Source organism: Phytophthora sojae (genome assembly GCF_000149755.1).
Source record: "Phytophthora sojae unplaced genomic scaffold PHYSOscaffold_1, whole genome shotgun sequence".
Lineage (NCBI taxonomy): Eukaryota > Oomycota > Peronosporomycetes > Peronosporales > Peronosporaceae > Phytophthora > Phytophthora sojae.
In genome coordinates, this window is record NW_009258115.1 from 6,542,935 (window position 1) to 6,564,244 (window position 21,310).

The window sequence follows — 21,310 nt, forward strand, 5'->3', positions numbered from 1 at the left end:
ATGCTATGCTATGCTATAGCATAGCATACTTACATTCTCTTCTTCTTTGGTGACTTCGATCGGCGGCGTAGTTGAGGCTTTTGCTTCCTGTTCCTCCAGGAGAGATCAGCACCGTTCAATACACGCCATCATCAATGAAGGTATTTTGACTTACAGTGTTTGAAGCTCCTGCTGAACGATTTTCTTGCGTAGACTGGGATCGCTCTGCCGTAACATCGAGATTGCATCTGCCGATGGATGAAAGATTCCAATTTCGGTACGATGATGCTGTCGAAAATGCTGATCAAAATGCTCATCACTTCGATTGCTGAGTGCAGTAGAAGGATCCACCTCATGGTTTGGGTACTCCAAGAAATCTAGATGCACGCACAAGTGATGACTATTGATTAATAGATAGCAAAGTCATCTGAGAACTGGCAGCCGAACGTACATCCTGGTGTTCGAGCTCTCAGCATCATATTCTCGAGTTTTAGCAGACGAATCTGCTCCTTCAGATCCTTGATTAGTTTTTCCTGTTCAGGCAGAAGTCATGAAATAGCTGTGTTAGCTGGCTCCGAAACATGCTGAAAATGAACATGAGCCTTACATGAGGAGTAAGCAGAGCAGTCGGGCGGTTCTTGATCTTGGCGACACCCATAGCAAATTCGAGCGTACGGGTGGACTCAACCGCAAATTGGGGCGAAGAATTCACGCACGCGATCATGAGCGTCTTGCAGTTTCCTCCAAGACTATCCAGCAGTAGCATCGTGAGTTTTGAGTCGCGGTACGGAACAAACTTGCTTTTCCCCGTCCTACTACACTTGGGTGCGTTCATAGCCTGAATGACCTGGCTGAGGCAGTGAAGGCTTCGATTGATATGACACGTTTCGCGAAGTTGTGTCCCGACCGCGCCCGAGTCCGACGCGCGCTCGCTCCCAGCCAGATCGACAATGGTAATTTTTCCATAGCGCTTTCCCCCAACAGAGTCTGGTGAATCGGGCCTTAGTGGGGCAGCATCAATATATATCGTAACAAGACAGTGACTTCGATTCGAGCGTTCATTCAGCAGGTGGCTGGACTTGGCGCGGTGAGTTGCGGCTGCTTTCACCACCCGTACAATCTCTCGAGCTGTCACGCATTCCACCACGGTGGCGTTCTCAAGGAAGAACCCGTGGGTCTTTGACGATCGCACCGCTAAGGTCTCCTTTCGAGGGTCAAACACATCGCGTACCTGTTCGTTGTAAATTTCGACACAAGTTACACGAAGCGTGTACTCAACTTCTCCCTTTCGAGCTGAAATGGCATTCATGAGCTCTTGAGCCGTTCGGGGTAGAAGCCCGTCCTGCTCGTGCAAAGCTACCCTGCGCTCGGTCACACCATCTTCCTTTCCAAAAATTGTGTAGGATTTGCCAGCCCCAGTCTGACCGTACGCGAATATGGTAACCGGATAGCCGTCTAGCGCAGCTTCGACAAGCTCCTTCGCTCGCACCTGGTCGAAAACATCTTCTTGAGACGAGTTTGAGGGCAAGAATGTTTCGCATCGAAATGTGGCTGCTCGTGTACGGGTTGCATCGCTGTATACGAAGAGCTCTCCCGGGTTCTCAGGGCTGGCCGCTACACATTCTTGGTCGCTCACGGGTGTTTCCCTGCTGCTAGCGCTACCGTTGCGCTCAGAAGCAGCAACATAAGGTCGAGCACGAACCACGACACGGATCTTCTCCTCTTTCTCCATCTCCTTTTGGTTCAAGGGTACGTAGAGTGCAGATAACACGAAAGCATTTGAGTACGTATATTTAGGAAAGTTTCGTCTAGGTCTATTCATACTTGCGGTTTAAAGCGCTTGCTATGGGGTCGGGAATGGGAGAAAATGGCGCAAATGTATCGTAGCAACTACTGCTCGCTAGTTCGCTTGCCTCCCCCCCTCATGTGCAGCGTTGATTGACCTACATCTCACAGGCTGCTGATGAGTCATCAGTGATGACCACTTCAACTTGCTCTGTGCCAATTCCATTGGCAAAAAAATCAGCACTAAAACCGCATATCATTGGTCAAAATAATAACTCCCCCTTTTTGCGGTCTCCATTCAGCAAAAGCAGCAAGCAAGCAGGTAAAGCCCCACCTAAAGGTGTTGTCGTTGTGCGTCCGTAGCGGGGAGAACACTCATTAATGGCCCATGCAGTCCCGCTCAATTGAATCAACAAGTTCTTGTGCATCTAACCATGCCCATTTTCCCGCCTCTTTCGCCGTAGAACCTCGTTGAAAACAACTCCGAAATGGGTGTCCAGGAGCCCAAGAAGCGTGCTAATGTTGAGCTGGCTCGAGGCATCAACGCCATCTCCGCCAACAGCCTGGCCAAGACAAATGGCCGCGTGTTCGCCCACAGTGCCGCTAACAGCAAGACCAAGGCATCGAAGGCCCCCGCCCAGCCTGCGCACTCGACCAAGAAGTGGTATCCGGCCGACTACATCCCGAAGCCGCTGCCGTCCGCCAAGACCAAGCGCAACAGCGTCAAGACCGCCAAGCTCCGCAAGTCCATCACACCCGGCACGGTGCTCATCCTGCTGTCTGGACGCTTCCGTGGCAAGCGCGTGGTGTTCCTGAAGCAGCTGCCGTCGGGCACGCTGCTGGTCACTGGTCCGTACAAGGTGAACGGCGTGCCGCTACGTCGCGTGAACCAGTCCTTCGTCATTGCCACTTCCACGCGGATGGACTTGACGGACGTGCAGCTGCCGGAGATTGATGACGAGTACTTTACCAAGGACAAGCCGGCCAAGAATAGCAGCAAGGAGGACCGCTTCTTCGCGGCGCAGCAGATGGCGGTACGTTGATGATTTTATATGCGTTGGTGCCCTGCGTGGATGAGTCCTCCTGTGTATTGTGTGGTCCCTGTGAGAGCCGAGGGGTGTGGCTATGGGGGTTGCAAAAATGCGCTTGGGATCGCAATAAGTTCCTCCACCTGTTGAACTGACGGTGGCTTTTTGTGCAATGCAGTCGGCGCCCGTGATCGCGGAGCAGCGCAAGAAGGACCAAAAGACGGTGGACGCTCTGCTCATGAAGAAGCTGGCGAACGAGCCGTACCTGCGCGCGTACCTGAACGCTAAGTTCACGCTGACCAAGAACGACCGCGTCCACGACATGCGCTTCTAAGCTACTGTTAGTCTACGAGTTCCAGTGCATGGCGCGACGATTCAAATACGTATGCAGGAGACGCGGTCTTAGGTTGACCCGCTTGATGGTATGGCGTTGGCATGAAGTAATATGACGGACCCGAAGACGTATTTCATATCAAAAACCAACCACGCTTGGCTAATGGCTCATGCACATGCGAGCGGTTCGGGGTTCTGCTCAATACGCTTCTTGGATCGCAGGTACTACAGGGAACGCAACGAGATAGACAAGCGGTCAGGGAAGTCTCAAGGGGGCAATTGACGACGCTTTGCGCAGCAATCGCCGACACATCACCACGATGGCAAGGCAAAAGCAGGACACATACCTTTCGCCGGTCGCGAAGTGCTTGTCGAGCCCACTGGAGCTCCAATACGATCTCCTCCCGCGAGTGGGTCGCGAGGATCTCCTGAACGATAGCCAGCTGCGACGAATTCCCATCCTGGCCGCGCTGCAGCGGCGCTCTGTCCATGTTTTCCACTTGGCGCTCGAGCTCCTCGCGCACATCGGACGCTGACGTTTCTGCTTGGAGCGCGCCGCCGCGTATTTCTACAGCCGACGCGCCGTCGTCACGCTCGGAGCCCTCGGAGCTGATCCCGTCCTCCTCGCCGCCGTCCTGGACGAGGGTCTGGTGGCCAACGACTTCGCCCTCCTGCGGGTCCTCATGCGCGGCTTCAAGTGGCGCAATCGGCTGCGGTGACGGCGGACCAATCACTGCTCCTTGCTCGCACGAGCGTTTAACTTCCTCGTCTCCACTGCTCGAGCTGGAATCTTCTGCGTGCTCTTCCGGCTCGGGTGGGAAGCGCACTGAGACGCCGAAGAGCGAGTCCTCCATGCGCGGCAGCCGCAGCTTGCCGTCATCGCCCCAATCCAGCGCGAAGGCCGAGGCCGCTGCCGCCGGTCCAAGCAGCGCCCACGCGCCGTCCAGTTGGCGCCGGATATCAGCGACGAGCAGCTCCATGTCGTCGCGCACTTGGTGCACGACGCGGCGACGCGCCCGCCAGCCGCGGAAGACGCGCTGCAGTACATCGTTGCATGCAGCCACGCAGGTGTCAGTTAATCGGTCGTCGTCAATGGAGTCAGCCGACACGTCCGTCGACACATAGCTACAGTTCAAGAAGGACAAGAAGCAGAAAAAAACTATTTTCGGGCGTTAAATAAAACTCCTTGCAATTCACCTGTATCCTGCTCGCAGCCGCGTGGCGAGCCTGAGCTTGAAGCCGTTGCCGCTGCTGCTGCTGCTTGTGCATGAAGAAGCAAGTGTCTCGCCCGCGTGCGTCAGCGCCGGCGATTATGCCTCTACTGCAGCGCTTCAAGCGAGAGAGCACGAAAAGATTCAATCAAGGCGGTCGTGCAAAGACCACGTTAAACCGGTTGTGTGACACTTCCCGGCTGCCCCTTCATCTGACGCGCCACGGTACTGGCCACCTATTTGGAGCGTTTCCAAGCGCGCCCGGTCATTTAGCAAAGACGCGCTGAGCCCACGCCCCACGACGACGCGAAGCCCAAGCAGGAGCGACTGACCGACCGACCGACACAATTCATTAGAGGAGGAGATTAAACAGCCAGCCGTTCACTACCTACATGAAGCTGAATCTGCCGAGTCTGCCCAGCCCCGGCGGCGCCGGCTGGTCCGTGGCGCTGGCCCTGGCGCTGGCGCTGCAGGTGGTGCTGTACCGCAAGACGCTGCAGGACGCCGTGCGCGACGGCCGCAAGCGCCTGCTGGTGTTCAAGACCATGCACCGGCGCTTCGCCAACCAGCGGCTCAAGCGGCTCAACAGTCTGGGCGACGACCGCAAGTCCCAGTGGATGTGGAAGAAGGCGGCGGGCGCCGCCGTGTCCGTGGACAGCGACAGCAGCAGCGAGGAGAGCGCGGACGGCACCGGCAGCACGGACGGCCTCATCTCGTCGCAGAAGAAGCTCGTGCTCGTCATGGTGGGGCTGCCCGCGCGCGGCAAGAGCTTCGTGGTGCACAAGACGCTGCGCTACATCGAGTGGCTGGGCTTCCCCACGCGCATGTTCAACGTGGGCAACCTGCGCCGCAAGCTGGGCAAGGCCGGCGAGGACGCCAAGTTCTTCAGCGCCGACAACTCGGACGCCACGCGGCTGCGCGAGGAAATGGCCATGGACGCGCTGGACGACCTGCTCGAGTGGCTCGAGACCCAGGGACACGTCGCGGTGTTCGACGCGACCAACACGACCAAGCTGCGCAGGTACAGTGCTAGAACGCTGCAAGGTTTGCGGGGGTTGGGCGATGATATTAATTGAGGCTAACTTGTTGTGGTACTTTGTGGTGCTGGGGGTTGATGCAGACAACACATTCTGGAGAAGGTGAGCTCGCACCGCAATGTCCGCGTCATGTTTGTGGAGAGCATTTGCGACAACGAGGAGCTGCTCGAGGCCAACTACCGTCGGTGGGTTGCAAATCTCGCAGGATGAAGCAGTTGACCGTCGCACGCGGCATGGATAAGTTGTGCTAACCCCCGCTGGCGTTGTGCTGTGTTGCTGCTTGTAGGAAGCTCTCGAATGCGGACTACAAGGACAAGGACCCCGAGGTGGCGCTGGCTGACTTCCGGCAGCGCGTCATGGAGTACCAGAAGGTCTACGAGACTGTGGAGGATACGGAGGATGGCGGTAACGCGTGCTACGTGAAGGTGTACAACGCTGGCGAGAAGATTCAGGCGCGGTACTGCCAGGGCTTCCTGCAGAGCCACATCGTGTCGCTCCTGCAGAACATTCACCTTTGTCCGCGCCGGATCTGGCTGGTGCGCCCTGGGCCCAGCATCACAAGCTGCAAGGGCATCTTGGGGCTCGACACCGAGCTGGCGCCCGAGGGCCACCGAGTCGCGCGTGCCATTGCGCGGTTCGTGGAGAAGCTGCAGCTCGAGCGCCCCATGGAGGTATGGACGAGCCCCATGAAGCGCGCGAGAGAAACGGCCAACTACCTCCCCACCCGCAACTTGAAGCGCTACGTGACCACCACGCTGCTCAACGAGCTCGGCGGCGGCGACTTCGAGGGCCTCACGTACGACGAGATCGAGCGCTTTTACCCGAAGCACTACGCGGCGCGGCTGCAGGACAAACTGCGTTACCGCTACCCCGGTGTGGGCGGCGAGAGCTACGTGGATGTGATCTCGCGCTTGCGCTCGCTGATCGTGGAGTTCGAGCGCAAGAAGCGCGACGTGCTGGTGATCTGCAGTGAGTCCATCCTGCGCTGCCTTATGGGCTACTTCGCTGGCTGTGAGGCCGCCAAGGTGCCGCACCTGCAGTCCTACGAGGACACGGTCATCGAGCTGAGCCCGCACCGGGACGGCTGCGACAGCAAGCTCATTCCGCTCGAGTTCGAGGAGGACGCTGTGGAGGATGTCTCTCATGTGCAGTAAATCACCGTCCGCTCCACTGTGCAGCTACGCGGCTGAGATAACGAGGGGGATCGAAGCTCAGCTTGGACGACGCCTCAGAAGTACAACTACATTGCACTCGTTGCATATAAACCACCCCACTTATCTAGTCGGGCACTCAAGGGAAGGGCCTCAGCATTTTGTACATACGCCGAGGACCGGGAAAGCAAAATATACCTCTCTGGGCTTTCAATATCAAATGGTCAAGTTGAAGTTGTTTGCCGAGAGAAGTTGAAGCGTGTCCAAATGCACCGACGGAATTGAGTCTCACCTGCTTTCCACTGCAATACCTGCCATGACGAGAATGAGAAGCACGAGAGGCAACCTCAACCACTCAACCGGTCGCTGGCTGTGATGCTCGCTTTGTCGTGACAGGCAGCTGCAGGTCGAATGGTTTCGTGACGAAGGATCAAGAAATCCCACTTCCTTTAACACGGCAACGCGCTTGAGGCAGGCGCAACCGAGTCGACAAAAGCTTCTAAAGTGCCGAGCTTCCGGTCGATTTTGATTGATGTGACGCGATTTTGAGCGTTTGAAGCTCCTCCATCCACTGAGCACAGGAACATGGAGATGCTAGCAAACCTCCCGTTGTCAGTCTGTTCAAGCATCATCGCCTTTGCAATGCCCGGCTACTGCGACGATATTATACCAAGCGGATATTCACTGCCCATGAAAAAAAAACTCAAGTGCCGGCACCTGCGTGTCGAGCAGCAGCGTCATTTGTAAACCAAATCGTCGAGGAGTTCAAACGAACCACGCTCACCTTTGTGATCCGTTCTTTCAATCTTTGTGACCGCAGCTGAATGCTCAGCGACTTCCGCGTGCACACGAACGTCACAAAAGTCTGTCGTTGACAATGAACATTAGTTGGGATTGGAAGGAATATTTCCGTGACTGTGACGATGAAATACTCGATGCTAGCAGTCGAGTGGCGGGTTCTGAAGGTTGCCGAGCGGGGTTCAGCTCTTATATGCCTAACGTTCATACAGCCCTAAGGGGTTGCCCATCCTTTCGGCTACCCTGGTTAGCTCCATCAGAGCTGGACGCTAAACTATTCGAGCCCCAGACTCGAAGGTTTTTGGCGACTGAAGCAGTGGCAATGAATTGCCCTCTTCTTACCCGTTTGGCGCTGGTGCGTTGGTCTAACATCCGACGTACTCCTACTTACTGAGCATGTACTGATAACTCTTGGCGGGTTGACATTCATAGAACGACTGGAAGCTCACGATATCAATTGTACGGTATTGGATAATGCACCCCGAAAACGCCCCAAATCCCAAAGTTTTTCCCAAATGATTTAAGATCATGGGGAACGTTTTGGTACATATTTAGGACAGAATAACCTTCAGTATGAAAGAGCAGCACAGGGCGGACACTCGCGCGTTGGCTCTCGTCTGCGGACTTAGCGACGGGTCTGCGGGGGGCCCGCCCCTCTCTCGCTTCGCTCGGGGGGCGCCGCTGCGCGGCCTGCCCCACCCCCTTGTCCCTTACGCTAAGTTCCTCGTCTCGGCCAGGCGCGGTGTCTAGAAAAAAAAATATCGGGTTGCAGCGCTCGCGTTCACTCGCTCGCACAGACACGCCCCCGCCTAATCGGCGGGTGTTGGCGATTAGTGAATGCATCGAGTGAGGCTCGCTGTTGAATGAAGAGGCGCGCCGAGCGCGCCCCGCTCGCCTGTCTGCCAGTCGAGTTATTTTGCAACTGATTCATGTTATACAAACTTTAAGTAAAGTGTCGGCACCGTGCAAAATATGTGTATATTCACCTAATTACTTAACTTCACTATAGGTGGATAACATATCTCGACAGCCCTGCCTACATTATACGTCGGCAGGAGTGTCGGCAGCTCATACACCTACCCCTAACGTTGATCATTGGATAAAATACCATCTATCGCCCTTCTCATTCGATAATAATCAGTCATCGACATTTGATTGGATCATGACAGCCATACAGTGGCTAAATATAAAATCATATGTGTCGGCACCGTCACGATATTTATCCATACATAGTGCGATGACGACACGAGGCCGAGGAGTGAGGAGTCGAGGACGCAGTCCGAAGACGAGGTCACTTCCTCTTTTGCCTCCAGGTACCGAGCACGGATCTGGAGTAGTAGTCATAGGAATAGAGGATAACCAAAAGAGTAATACATTGTAGTGAGCTACCTACTCTGTGTAAACTGTTCATTTCAACATTTCAAGTACAATGAGCAAGCCCCAGGTTGACAAGTCGTCGGTCAACTCGCTGAAGTTCAACGGGAAGTCCCTGCACTTCGCTGCGTGGAAGAGCAAGTTGATCTTCCACCTCAGGGCGCTGAGTGAGCAACGTGCGCTCGAGGAGCTGCAGCACAAGCGTGCAAAGCCGCTGACGCGCTTCGAGGATCTGCTCGAGAGCCAGCCGGAGCTGCCGCCACGCCCGCCCGCGGCGGACAAAGAGGCGACATGGCAGCACGATTTGCACGAGACGCTGCTGAATCAGCAGTCGTCGTTCATCAAGCGGCTGCTGTGTGAAACGCTGCCGGGCGGTTTCAAGGGAATCGCGACCAAGCAAATGGACGAGCCGGTCCACGTGATTTGGCGGCTTGTTGAGAAGCAGTACAGCCTCAGCAACGCGGCAGGCGTCGTCGGGCTGGTACAGCAGTTCCTGGAGATGGTGAACGCCGACTTCAAGAGCGTTGGTCAGCTCTTACAAGACCTCAACAACGTGCGCAGCCAGGACAACGTGAACGCGCACGAGGCTCTGCACACGCACATGATCACGTCGATGATGATGCTGGTCATGGTGCTCGGTGTGCTTCCGAGGCACATGTGGGGCTCCTCCGTCAAGTTCACGGAGGAGAGCTTCACGCTGGAGAAGGTGAGCGAGAAGCTTGCCAACATCTTTGGCAACAAGACCAAGAGCGAAATTATGGCGCTGGCTAGCGGCAGGGTGGTCAACCACGTCAAGTCGACCCCAGCCAAGACGGCTACAACAAATCCGATGGGATCCGTTCTGGGCAAGCGAAAGACCGCAGACGGTCCGATCAACGACGTCCACTACAACGTCGGGTACATGAAGCGCCACTACTGCGCAGGCGCGCACAACGATCGGGATAGCATTGGCCCACACAAGATGCTTGACTGCCCCGCGCGTCGTGCAGACAGGGCTGCGGGTGTGTTTCGCCGCAACGTGTGGACGTACCCAAGCCGCAAGGCTCGCAAAGAAGACACGAGCCTACACCCAAGATGAAGGGCAATGGAAAGGGCAAGGCCAAGGCCAAGGAGCGTCGTGAAATCCCATTGGCTGAGTGCCTGGCCAAAGTCGTGGCGGTAGACGCGTGCGACGCGCAGCAAGATTCGCTGCCCGCGACCCCGGATGGGTACACGAGCCCGCCCCCAAGCAACTTTCAGCCTGGCACGCCGGGAAAGGGCGCTTCGCCGATGAGCGACGAAAACGAGCCTATGGAGAGCGTCGTCAACGCCGTGAAAGCTGACGCTTCGGGCACGGCTCCAGCCGCCGCTAAGCAATCGGACGACGACGTGGACATGGAAGGACAGCCAAGCGAGGGCAGCAATCTAGAGATTGCCGAGGCGACGAAGAGCTTCGCCGGCATGCTGACTGACCAGAAAAAGGTGCGAAGTTTGTATCCATTTCTGTTAGACGATGATTCGTATCTAACCACAAATTCTTGGGTACTTGACTCAGGGTGCGGGCACGGACTAACCAGCGAGGCAGCGCGGTTTGTGCAGAAGGAGCCCAACAACCAGTACATGTTTACATTCGCACAGGGCTCTAAGCATTCAAATACACATCTTGGCACGATAAAATTGTATTTGCATGGTCCACAAGGAATTAGACCTTTTCTGTTCGAAAATATTGCGTTAGTACCGGACGCTACCTCGAACATTCTGAGCGAGTTCTGGCTCAGGCGCGGTGGGTACCATATATTTGGTTTTACTAACTGGCGAGTACAAATTTGTGTAATTTGCCAATGAATTAGTGTTTGTTGCAAAGCAATTAACGGGGCATACTATATACAGAATAAAACACTGCAAGAGCGTCAACTGCTGTGCAACGCAGTGAAACAGGAGCCCTGTAAACCACTAGCTCGCCTAGGTACTGAGAGGTTAGAGCGCACACTGCAGGAGTGGCATGTTAAGCTGGGCCACCTTAATAAGAATGCATTAATTGCAATGTTAAGCACAAAAGTGGTGGCTGGAATGCCAAAATTTTCCGCGCCAGGTCTAAGAAAGATCCCATTCTTTTGCACAACTTGTGCAGAGACGAAGAAGAGGAGAATGTCCTACCGGAATGCGAAGGGCTCGAGAGATGAGAACCCAATCAGCACCATTCATATGGACACAAACGGCCCCATGAAGACCATAGGGGTGTATGGCAGCTGCGGGAAAATCAAATACTTCCTGAGTATCATTGACGACAGCACGTCGTGGCGCTGGACCTACGTCCTACGCAGTAAGAAATAAGTCTTTGAGAAAGTAGAGGAGCTACTTTTGCAGCTTGAGCGTGAGGGAAAGTTCACGATTCGTCGGATCCGGTCCGATGGAGGAACTGAGTTTGTGAATGCAGCCTTTAAAAGCTTCTGTAAAGGCAAAGGCATCGTATTCCAGACATCCAACGCCTACAGCCCCGAAGAAAACGGAGCTGCAGAGCGAGACCACCAGAGCAAACTGGATAGAGTTCGTTGCGCGTTGAAGGACGCAGCTATGGAACACAGGTGGTGGTCAGAGGCGCTCATGTATATGACTTATGTGCAGAATCGCACACCCATGGCACGTTTGGGAAACAGACACCGTATGAGATGGTGTATGGGGAGCCTCCCAACGTGAGCAAGCTATCTGTGTGGGGATGTGTGTGCTTTGCGCACGTTCCTGCCGCCCTAAGAAAGGACGAAAAGCTGTCTGCTCGCGCCGTAAAGTGCCGGTTTCTCGGAATATCTGAGGAAACGAAGGGTTATAGACTCTGGGACATGTATAACAACAAACACATCTTATCGCGTGATGTGCTGTTTGATACGACCAATGTAGCCACCATGGTTCAGCGAGCTTTCGGTCAGGCCGAAGAGTCCCTCACAATTGAATCTGCCGCGCGCGAGCCACCCGCAGCAGAGGGAAACCAAACACTAGCCACCGAGTCTACGGAGGCAGTGGGGGCTGAAGCACTTGCCGACGGGTCCATGGCAGTAGTGGGAGCTGAATCACGAGCACAGGGGTCTACTGAGGCAGTGGGAGCCGAAGCAGCTACTGAAAACAGTAACCCAGCAGTGGGAGCTCAAAAGAAACGCCAACGTGTGGGACTCGTCGATACGCCACAGAGGCGTGAATCCCGCCCACGTAGAGAGGCGAAGAAGCCGAAGAGATACGCGGACTATCAGTGCTTCCAGGCGATGCTAGATAAGAACATTGCGCAGGACATACTAGAGCACAAAGTGCCGACACCACGGTCGCTCAAAGCAGCCTTAAGTGGACCTCATAGAGAGCAATGAAAACAAGCTCTGGAACTTGAGTACGACTCCTTGATCGAGAATGGGACGTGCAGACTCGTAAAACTGCCACCCGGACGTAAGGCTTTGCCCTATCACCGGGTACTAGTAGTAAAGTATAACGCTGACGGGACTGTCGAGCGGTTCAAAGCACGCCTCGTAGCACAGGGCAACCACCAGGAGTTTAAGGTAGACTGTGATGAGGTATACGCACCCGTGGCACGATTTGAGTCGCTGCGCCTAGTGCTGGCGATAGGGACGATATTGGACTGTCATATCCACCAGATGGATGTCCATACGGCGTTCTTGAACGGCACGATGGAAGGAGAGCAAAAGATCTACATGAGGCAACCTCGCGGTTTTGCGAAGCGAGGTCAAGAGCACTTGGTCTGTGAACTTCTGAAGAGCATCTATGGCCTGAAACAAGCCCCGCGCATCTGGTATAAAGTCCACCATAACTTTTTGACGTCGATGGGTTTTGCACGCTGCCACAAAGAGTTTTGCATCTACGTGCAAAAAGTGGGAGTAGATTGGATCATAGTCGTGGTCTATGTCGATGATCGGACGATCATGTCGCGGAACATGCGACTAATTGATGGGCTCAAAGCCGAGTTATCAAAACGGTTCAAGATGAAAGACCTTGCCGACATTCACTACATCCTCAAGATGGAGGTAACTCGCAATAGGAACCAGCGTGTGATGATGATCTCACAGCGCAAGTACATTGCAGAGCTGATCACGAAGTACAAACTGGTCGATAGCTCGCCGGTGATGACACCGCAAGCACCTGGCCTCGTACTCGAGCCAGAGACGAACATGAGCGCAGAGCAGATTGCTGCGCAGCCTTACGACTACAGAGGCATTGTTGGATCACTCCAATATTTGGTCCGTGGCACACGACCGGACATCGCCAACGCGGTTAGAGAATTGAGCAAATTTCTGTCTTGTTACAACCGCACGCACTGGGAAGCGGCTAGGCGGGTACTCAAATACTTGAAAGGGACGTCACCGTACGGTCTGTTTCTCGATGGAAAAACGAGAGACGTGACTTACGAAGTGTACATTGACGCGAGCTTCGCGTGTCAACCTAAAGAACGTAAATCCGTAACAGGGTACGTAATCCAAATGGCCGGAACCAGTGTGTCATGGTGTAGTAGCAAGCAGGGAGGCGTGTCGCTCTCTACTGCTCAAGCTGAACTCATCGCACTAAGTGAGGGAGCTAAAGAAAGTGAGTGGTTGTGGCACTTGCTGGGAGAAATGGGGTTTCCTCAAAAGGTACCAGTGCAGGTATGGTGTGACAGCAACGCTGCCATCAGCATTGTGAAAAATCCTGGAAATCACAAAGCAAACAAACACATCGAGATCCGCTACCTTTTTACGAAGGACCTGGTTGAACTTGGCCGCCTCGAGATAGCTTACTGCTCTACAACAGAGATGACAGCGGATGTTCTCACTAAAGCTCTCCCCACAAAACAATTCCTGAAACTAAGAGAGAAACTAGGAGTGCGAGATATGAAACTTTACCCTAGTACTTAGTGGGAGTGTTGAATGAAGAGGCGCGCCGAGCGCGCCCCGCTCGCAGAGTGGCAGCAGGCTTCGCCTGTCTGCCAGTCGAGTTATTTTGCAACTGAAAGAAAACCCTCTCAAACATGTTATTATTGTTTTAGCAAGTACGAGAGAAGTTCAGATCGCCAGCTGTGGTCTGGATAGTGCAGGCAGAGAGCTGCCTGCCAACCATACCATGACGGTGCCGACAGCGGCCGACACCTGCCGACACAATCTAACATTGGTTAAAAGCCTGAATTTGTTTGATTGGTCTAAAACGGCTATTTTGAACCCTTCTCGCATTTTCATTTCGTGGTGGAGGTCATAATGGCGGCGCTCCTGAGCGCAATGCCCTCCCCTCCAGGCTTCGCATGCGTGTCATGCGGGCGTGCACAGGCGTGAGCAGGTCACCCAAGACGGTTCGTGGCAAGCCCGGCACGTCGGCGTGCTCAGCCTGTGCCCTCGGAGCCAGTCGAGAGCGAGGAGGACTAGGGCACCCACGACACAAGGGCGAGGGGCAGCAGGCACCGGGAGGGCGGCACCAAGAGCGCGGGGGAAGGCGAGGAGCTCAAGAGTACGAAGGACAGCAGAGGCTCCAAGGGCACGACGCACGGACGGGCGTCGTCGTTGGCGGCGGCAGTGGTGGGAGGAGGGGGAGGAGTAGGAGGAGGAGGAGGAGGAGGAGGAGTAGGAGGAGGAGGAGGAGGAGGAGGAGGTGGAGAGAGTGAGGCAGGCCGCGATGACGCTGCAGAAAGGAGGGAGGTCGAGCAGGAGTCGAAGAGTGGAGGCAGAGCGAGCGGCAGTGGAGGAGGAGGTCGTGCAATGCGTCAAGGAGCGTGGCGGTCACCGCTGAGGCAGCCGTGGAGGAGAGGGGACACGACGGAGCGGCTGCCGCGTATGGTAAGGAGAAGGAGGGTGCAGTGGAGCTGAAGGAACGAGAGGGCACGGTTGAGGTGAGCGCGCGGCGTACTCGAGTCGTCGAGCCTGCTGGCGTCTGTGGACAAGGGAGAGTGACTGCGGTAGAGGGCGAGTGCGGCGGGGACGAAGGCGCAGTTTGCGGGTTGAAGAGCGGGTGGCCTGCAGCGAGGACACAAGGAAGCGTGCGAGGAGCTGGTGCGTCTCGTGGCGGCGCAGCTGGTCATGCAGAGCTGCCACTGCGTGCGGGTGCGTTGTGTACGGTTGGCTGGGTGGGATGTTGCTGGGACCTGCCCCGAAGCCCTCCTAGCTGGAGTTAAACCGTTAATACTAATTAAGTATCTATTTATTCGAGTGTTTCATTGCGTGACCTCCTTCTACATGTACATCTCCACGATAAGAAACTTGCAAATACTACTTATCGCATGCCTTGCCGTTCTGCTAACATGTAGTACTAGTACTTAGTAGTGGTAAGTTCATGAAAGGGCATCGCCACGGAAACTCGGTTGAGTTTGAGAAGCTAGCGGAAGCGCCACTACAAAACGCGTAAAGCAGTCAAATTCATGTTATACAAACTTTAAGTAAAGTGTCGGCACCGTGCAAAATATGTGTATATTCACCTAATTACTTAACTTCACTATAGGTGGATAACATATCTCGACAGCCCTGCCTACATTATACGTCGGCAGGAGTGTCGGCAGCTCATACACCTACCCCTAACGTTGATCATTGGATAAAATACCATCTATCGCCCTTCTCATTCGATAATAATCAGTCATCGACATTTGATTGGATCATGACAGCCATACAGTGGCTAAATATAAAATCATATGTGTCGGCACCGTCACGATATTTATCCATACATAGTGCGATGACGACACGAGGCCGAGGAGTGAGGAGTCGAGGACGCAGTCCGAAGACGAGGTCACTTCCTCTTTTGCCTCCAGGTACCGAGCACGGATCTGGAGTAGTAGTCATAGGAATAGAGGATAACCAAAAGAGTAATACATTGTAGTGAGCTACCTACTCTGTGTAAACTGTTCATTTCAACACTCGCGCTCGCGTCCACTCGCCCTCGCCCATAGACTATAGACCATAATCAGTCAACTCCGTTTTGGTACATATTTGGGATAGTTTTACGAGAAAGCAGTCATAAACTTGGCCCCAAATATGTACCTAAATGTTACAGAGACAATTCATTATTTGGGACATTTGGGGCGATTTGGGCACATATTTGGGATGCATTATCAGCTTCCAATTGTACGGTAGAGGCTTTTCTTCTTTCCGATGATGTCAAGTGTCTGCGCACATTCTCATTCCGGATGACCGAAGACCTCACCAGCGAGTTCTTCGACGCGATTTTAGCTTTGCTGTACGATCTGGAACAGACAAGTGCGCTCGAATTGCACTGCGCACGCCAAGCTTTCAAGCTTGAATTGCTAAACCTGTCTGGATCAGTTCCGGATGCCTACGTCGTTCGAATCGACAATGGAAAAGATCGACCCCTACGCTATCGTTCGAGATCCGTCGCGGAGATGCACCTCACGTAATGTTTGGTCTTCACCCTCACGTAATGTTTGGTCTTCTCAATCGCCACAGCGAGTACCGGTAAGAAAGTAGAGAAAAACTATGCGAATCAAATCGTGCTAACGTGCTTACCACTACAGTTGAAACACAAAGTAGCCATCTAAATCGCTACACCAGGATCAAACGCCGTCTTCCTTCTTGCTAAATCTAGTTGCTGTTGTGCTTCTCGTACAGCGCCTTCTGCTTAGCTTGTTCCTTAGCCAGCTTCTTGGTCTGGCCCTTGCTCAACGGCTCACCAGCCGCATCGTGCGTCGGCAGACCCTGAAATTCACACATACATAATACGTTAGCAAATGTGCGATGACTTTAGAGCACGCTCATATCTGCGCCCCGTCACTTACGTTGTCATCGAACTTCGAGTACTTGTCCTTCATACCGAGGAACATCTCGCTGGGCGGAAATTTGGCCTTTTCAGCCAGCTCCGCCTTCTTGCGAGCCTCCTCCTCCAACCGCAGACGCTTCTGCTCCTCCTTCCTGAGCTTCTCCTGCTCCTTCTTCTCGATCTCCTCAATCAGCTCGTCCTTGTTCGCCAGCTTCCAGACAGCAGCTCCGGCAGAGCGGTCCTCGAGACGCACACCAGCGTAAGGAAGCTTCTCGTCGCGGACCACATCGCACAACCGCAACACAGCACTAGCCAGGGCCTTCGCGTCGCCACCATCCGCAGCTGCAGAGCGCGCGGCCTCGCGGATTTCGTCACGGAACTGCGCGAAAATGTCCAACACGGGCGTGAGCACAGTCTCTTGGTCAGCACCACCAGTCGCACCCGAGCTCAACGGGAAGCCAATGTCCGTAGCCGACGTAACAAGGCCAAACACAGACAGAATACGCGTAATGTACTCCGCGGCGGCACGGATCAACATAGAGGCCTGCTTCTCAATATCTCCGGCCATGTAGCGGTTGACCTCCTTGGCCAGCTGCTGCAGGTGCAGCAGCGCCAGCGGCGTGTTAATGTCGTCGCTCAGCGCGCGGAACACCTTCTCCTTGCACTCGAGCAGAGCTCCGTGCAGAGCCTTCTCCACAGGGGTCCACTTCTGCGTCTTCTCCACGCCAAGCTCACGGAGACGTGCCTTGACGTTAGCAAAGAACTCAGTGAAGAAACGGTCGACACCAACAGCCTCGTCCATCGAGTTGTCGTTGTAGTCCATGGGCACGTTGTACTTGTGCAGCAAGAACAGGAAGCGCAGCTGGCGCGGCGAGTTGTCCATGAGCGCCTCCTGGATCTTCACGAAGTTCTTGAGACTCTTGGACATCTTCAAGCCCTCAATGTTGAGGTGGCCCGTGTGCACGAAGTAGTTGACCCACTGCGAGAAGTCGAAGTACGCCTCGGACTGCGCGATCTCGTTGTCGTGGTGCGGGAAACGCAGGTCAATGCCGCCAGAGTGCACGTCGATCTTGCCGCCGGCAAGGTGCTTGAGCGCGTCACTGGCCATGGCCGAACACTCAATGTGCCATCCCGGACGTCCCTCGCCCCAGGGCGAGGGCCAGAAGGGCTCTCCGCTCTTGGACTTCTTCCAGAGCGCAAAGTCGCTGGCGTTGCGCTTGTCCGACTGTCCAGCGGACAGCGCGCCTTCTCCCTCGGCGAGCAGCTCGGACTGGCCGACGTTCTCGGGCAGCAGCTTGCCGTACGCCTTGCCCTTGGAGCGGCCGAACGCCGCCGTGTCGAAGTACACGGAGCCGTTGCTCTCGTAGGCGAAGCCGTTCTTGATGATGCCCTCCACAAACTCCACGACCTCCGGCACGTACTCGCTCACGCGCGTGATGACCGTGGGGGTCTTGATGTTGAGCGCCGCCATGTCGTCCAGGAAAGACTTTTCCCAGAACTTGGACAGCTCGCGCGTGCGGCGCATGTTGTCCTCGGCGGGCTGCTGGGCGGCCCAGCCCATGACCAGCTTGGCCTTCTCGTCCTTGTCCTTGGGCAGCTCCTGGCCGGGGTTGGCCTCGAGCCAGCCGGTCTCGGCCGCGCGCAGGATGATCTTGTCGTCGATGTCCGTGATGTTCATGACGAGCTCCACCTCCAGGCCGAAGTAGTCCTCGAGGATGCGGCGCACGTAGTCGAAGCACGTGTAGGTGCGGCCGTGGCCCAGGTGCGTCTGGTCGTACACCGTGGGGCCGCACATGTACCACAGCACGCGCTTGCCCTGCATGGGCACGAAGGCGTTCTTGGTGCGCGTCATGCTGTTGTACAGGCGCAGCGGGTAGTGCGTGTCCCAGTACTCCGTCAGGCCCTCGATGGGGCGCGGCGGGTACCACGTGGGCTGCTTCACGGCGGCGGGGGCCGCCTCGGGCGTTGCGTCCGTCATGGCGAGCACTTGGGGGGCGGCGATGGAGGCGTCGGGGACGCGAATTGAATGGAGTCTGGGCTACGTTTCTATCGACTTTTGACACGATCGCTTTTGACGCGCAGCGATTGGGCAGAATTAGAAGCGACAGGATTGGCTGAAAATACAGGCAACATTGGACCAGTTCAGCGGTACGTTGCGCAACTGTAGATCTTGAGCTCCAAACTTGATCACCAAAGAAAAAGCTCACGAAAATCTGATGTTGGTTCTGCAGCAGTCAGTTTTTTTAAAAACTTTGAGCCCCGATGGATCACTACTACCTATCGCCTTGCAAATTGCACGTCAAAATGCTGAGCATTTTAACTGTCAGGATCGTGTTGCAGATGCAGCGGGCGGAGGTACGATACGCCCCTCGCAGCGAGGCTCGTTCCGGCAGAGGACCCACCTGCAACTGCGGCAAAACTTTCGCGTGTTCAGGCGAAACCGCTGCGCTACGCTACTTCAGACTTTACGAGAGAGAACGCAGCCAGCGCAGCTGAGAGTTGACAAGGAAGCGAGGCCTTCTTGAAACGCCCTCGTACTACGAGGCTCGTAGCAATGTGCCAGAGTCTGCAATACGGAGGAAGGCGCTCGCGTCTCAAATATTTCGCACGCGGCTGGGTGCACTTCTGTCTTGCGTTGCTCTTGACCGAGTTCTTTTTAATGGCCTTGAACTATAAAGTCAGGATGATTCCCTCATTCAACGTGTATGAAGGAAGGTAAGTCCATGTCATGGACTGTATTCATGGACTCCATGAATACAGTACACATCTGATGTCGTTAAAGCAAGGGTTTAGGAACATGTAGAAAAAATAAATTTACAGAACACGAAACAGCAGATTCCTTCCCATACGCAAATCAAGACAGCCGCATCTCCCCATCGTGTGGACCCATGTGGCAAATGCAACCGACGAGCGACACACTGCAACGGTCGGGCGCCGTTCACCGCCAGCAGTCTCAAATCCGCCGGCCATGACGCACACCCGCATCCCGCTCGTCCTGCTGCTGCTGGCTGCGCTGGTCGCCAGCGTATCTTCTTACGTGGCGCCGCCTCCGCCGCGCGCCGCCGTCATCGCGCGCGAGCAAGAGCCCGAGGACGCCGACGACTTCGAGAAGCGCGAGGTGGAGAACTGCGTGCCGTACGACATCCGCTCGTCCGTCGTGGGCACGCGCGCCGTGGTGGAGTGGGCCACGCGACGCACGTACATCCGCAAGGTGAAGCTGCAGAAGGCGCACGACCGCAGCCCGGCGCTCGCCAACCCGTGGCGCTCGTGCCACGACGTGGGCGCCGATGTGGAAGTGCGCTATCGTCGACTGGGCGACAATGACACGATGCTGGTCACTGAGGGTACGGAGGAGCCGTTCAACCGCAAGGAGGCCATCACGTACACTACTGACGGAGCCACATTCACTACCCACACGGCGTTCCTTGACCTGTCGGGCGACGAGCCCGGCGCTGCTTACGAGTTCATCGTGGGCTCGGTGTATCACGGCTGGTCGGCGGTCCATCGACTAGGCGCCAACCTACCATTTCGAGGAGACGAAGCCGAGCGCTGCCGTCCTAAGCACGTGCACACTGCCTACGGACTGAAGCCCGGAAGACTGGCAGTGCAGTGGATGACCAAGGAGTTCTGCGGAGAAGGAGACGCTCAGTTGCAGCTGGTGGAGGGATACCATGCTCGTATCGAGGTGGAGGGGCCAAACATGACCCCCGTGACAGCGTGGGCTAATACGACGCTGTTCGAAGATGATGGTCAGAAGCAGTCCAAGCGCTGGCTGCACGTGGTGAGGCTGGAGGGACTGAAGCCCGATACGAGGTACACGTACGTTGTGGGCAATGCGCACTACGCGTCGTGGTCCATCCCGTATGTTACCAAGACTGCCCCGGCGCCGGTGACGGCTGGAGAAACGCCCAAACCCATGCGATTCTTGGTTACTGGCGACATTGGCTACCAGAACGCCGCCACTTTGCCCATGATGCAGTCTGAAGTTGCAGAAGGAGTGGTGGAGGGCGTGGTCTCAGTTGGCGACTATGCGTACGACCTGAACATGGCTGATGGCCACGTTGGAGACATTTTCATGCAGGAGATCGAGCCGATTGCTGCCAGTGTTCCCTTCATGGTGTGCCCAGGCAACCACGAAACGCACAACGTGTTCAGCCACTACTCGCAGCGCTTCCGACTTATGCCAAGCAACGAGAACGAAGGCGTGCAGACTGTTCACGTGGGTGGACGCTCGAAGGATGTCGAGCCGAAGGAGGTGCCAAACAACTGGTTCTACTCCTTCGACGTGGGGCTCGTGCACTTCGCGATTATCTCGACTGAGATTTACTTCAAGAAGACCTTCGACGTGGACGGAGACGTGATCGCCCGTCAAGAAGCCTGGCTGGAGCAGGATCTCGCCAAAGCCAACGCGAATCGCGAGAAGACACCGTGGATCGTGGTAATCGGACACCGCCCCATGTACTGCACCTCGGATAACACCAACTGCGGCGACAAGGCTGCTATGCTGCGGGACAAACTCGAGGACAAGTTTTTCACGCACGGTGTCGACTTGTACCTGTGCGGCCACCAGCACAACTACGAGCGAGCCTTCGACGTGTACAAGTCGCAGACGTGGAAGCGCACGCACAACATGCGCGCCACCACGCACATCTTGACCGGTGCATCGGGACAGTATCTCACGTCTATTATGCGCAAGGCTTTCGAGAGACCTGCCGAGGTATGGGACGCCTTCCGCAACTCCATCTTCGGGTACTCCCGCATGCAAGTCATGAATGCCACGCACCTGCACTGGCAACAAGTAGAAGCTGACCCGGAGAACCCTGCCGCGCGCGGGCTCTACGGTCAGGTCGTTGACGATGTGTGGCTCGTGCAAGAGCAGCACGGAAGCTTCGCCCCGATCGGGACAGCGACATAGA

General features: G+C 55.4%; 7 protein-coding genes across 7 annotated transcripts; 4 read left to right on the forward strand and 3 right to left on the reverse strand.

Moving 5' to 3' along the window:
• Positions 1-386: 386 nt before the first annotated feature.
• On the reverse strand, positions 387-1,711 carry PHYSODRAFT_309361 (hypothetical protein; the record flags this gene model as incomplete). Its single annotated transcript, XM_009517482.1, has 2 exons — positions 387-512; positions 587-1,711. 2 exons carry the CDS (start codon positions 1,709-1,711, stop codon positions 387-389), a joined length of 1,251 nt encoding a protein of 416 aa, XP_009515777.1.
• Positions 1,712-2,252: 541 nt separating this feature from the next.
• PHYSODRAFT_260330 (hypothetical protein) lies at positions 2,253-3,126 on the forward strand (the record flags this gene model as incomplete). The annotated part of the gene is made up of 2 exons (XM_009517483.1): positions 2,253-2,798; positions 2,971-3,126. 2 exons carry the CDS (start codon positions 2,253-2,255, stop codon positions 3,124-3,126), a joined length of 702 nt encoding a protein of 233 aa, XP_009515778.1.
• A 167-nt stretch (positions 3,127-3,293) lies between these two features.
• PHYSODRAFT_322170 (hypothetical protein) lies at positions 3,294-4,394 on the reverse strand (the record flags this gene model as incomplete). Its single annotated transcript, XM_009517484.1, has 3 exons — positions 3,294-3,350; positions 3,473-4,250; positions 4,309-4,394. 3 exons carry the CDS (start codon positions 4,392-4,394, stop codon positions 3,294-3,296), a joined length of 921 nt encoding a protein of 306 aa, XP_009515779.1.
• A 334-nt stretch (positions 4,395-4,728) lies between these two features.
• Positions 4,729-6,736, forward strand: PHYSODRAFT_552252 (hypothetical protein; the record flags this gene model as incomplete). The annotated part of the gene is made up of 3 exons (XM_009517485.1): positions 4,729-5,357; positions 5,457-5,558; positions 5,660-6,736. 3 exons carry the CDS (start codon positions 4,729-4,731, stop codon positions 6,525-6,527), a joined length of 1,599 nt encoding a protein of 532 aa, XP_009515780.1. The 3' UTR covers positions 6,528-6,736.
• Positions 6,737-8,766: 2,030 nt separating this feature from the next.
• PHYSODRAFT_417340 (hypothetical protein) lies at positions 8,767-9,576 on the forward strand (the record flags this gene model as incomplete). The annotated part of the gene is made up of 2 exons (XM_009517486.1): positions 8,767-9,108; positions 9,196-9,576. Coding segments are annotated over 2 exons (723 nt in total), but the record flags the coding sequence as incomplete, so codon positions are not given.
• Positions 9,577-16,108: 6,532 nt separating this feature from the next.
• On the reverse strand, positions 16,109-18,372 carry PHYSODRAFT_552257 (hypothetical protein; the record flags this gene model as incomplete). The annotated part of the gene is made up of 2 exons (XM_009517487.1): positions 16,109-16,333; positions 16,414-18,372. 2 exons carry the CDS (start codon positions 18,370-18,372, stop codon positions 16,220-16,222), a joined length of 2,073 nt encoding a protein of 690 aa, XP_009515782.1. The 3' UTR covers positions 16,109-16,219.
• Positions 18,373-19,362: 990 nt separating this feature from the next.
• PHYSODRAFT_309366 (hypothetical protein) lies at positions 19,363-21,309 on the forward strand (the record flags this gene model as incomplete). The annotated part of the gene is made up of 1 exon (XM_009517488.1): positions 19,363-21,309. One exon carries the CDS (start codon positions 19,363-19,365, stop codon positions 21,307-21,309), a length of 1,947 nt encoding a protein of 648 aa, XP_009515783.1.
• Position 21,310: the final 1 nt, after the last annotated feature.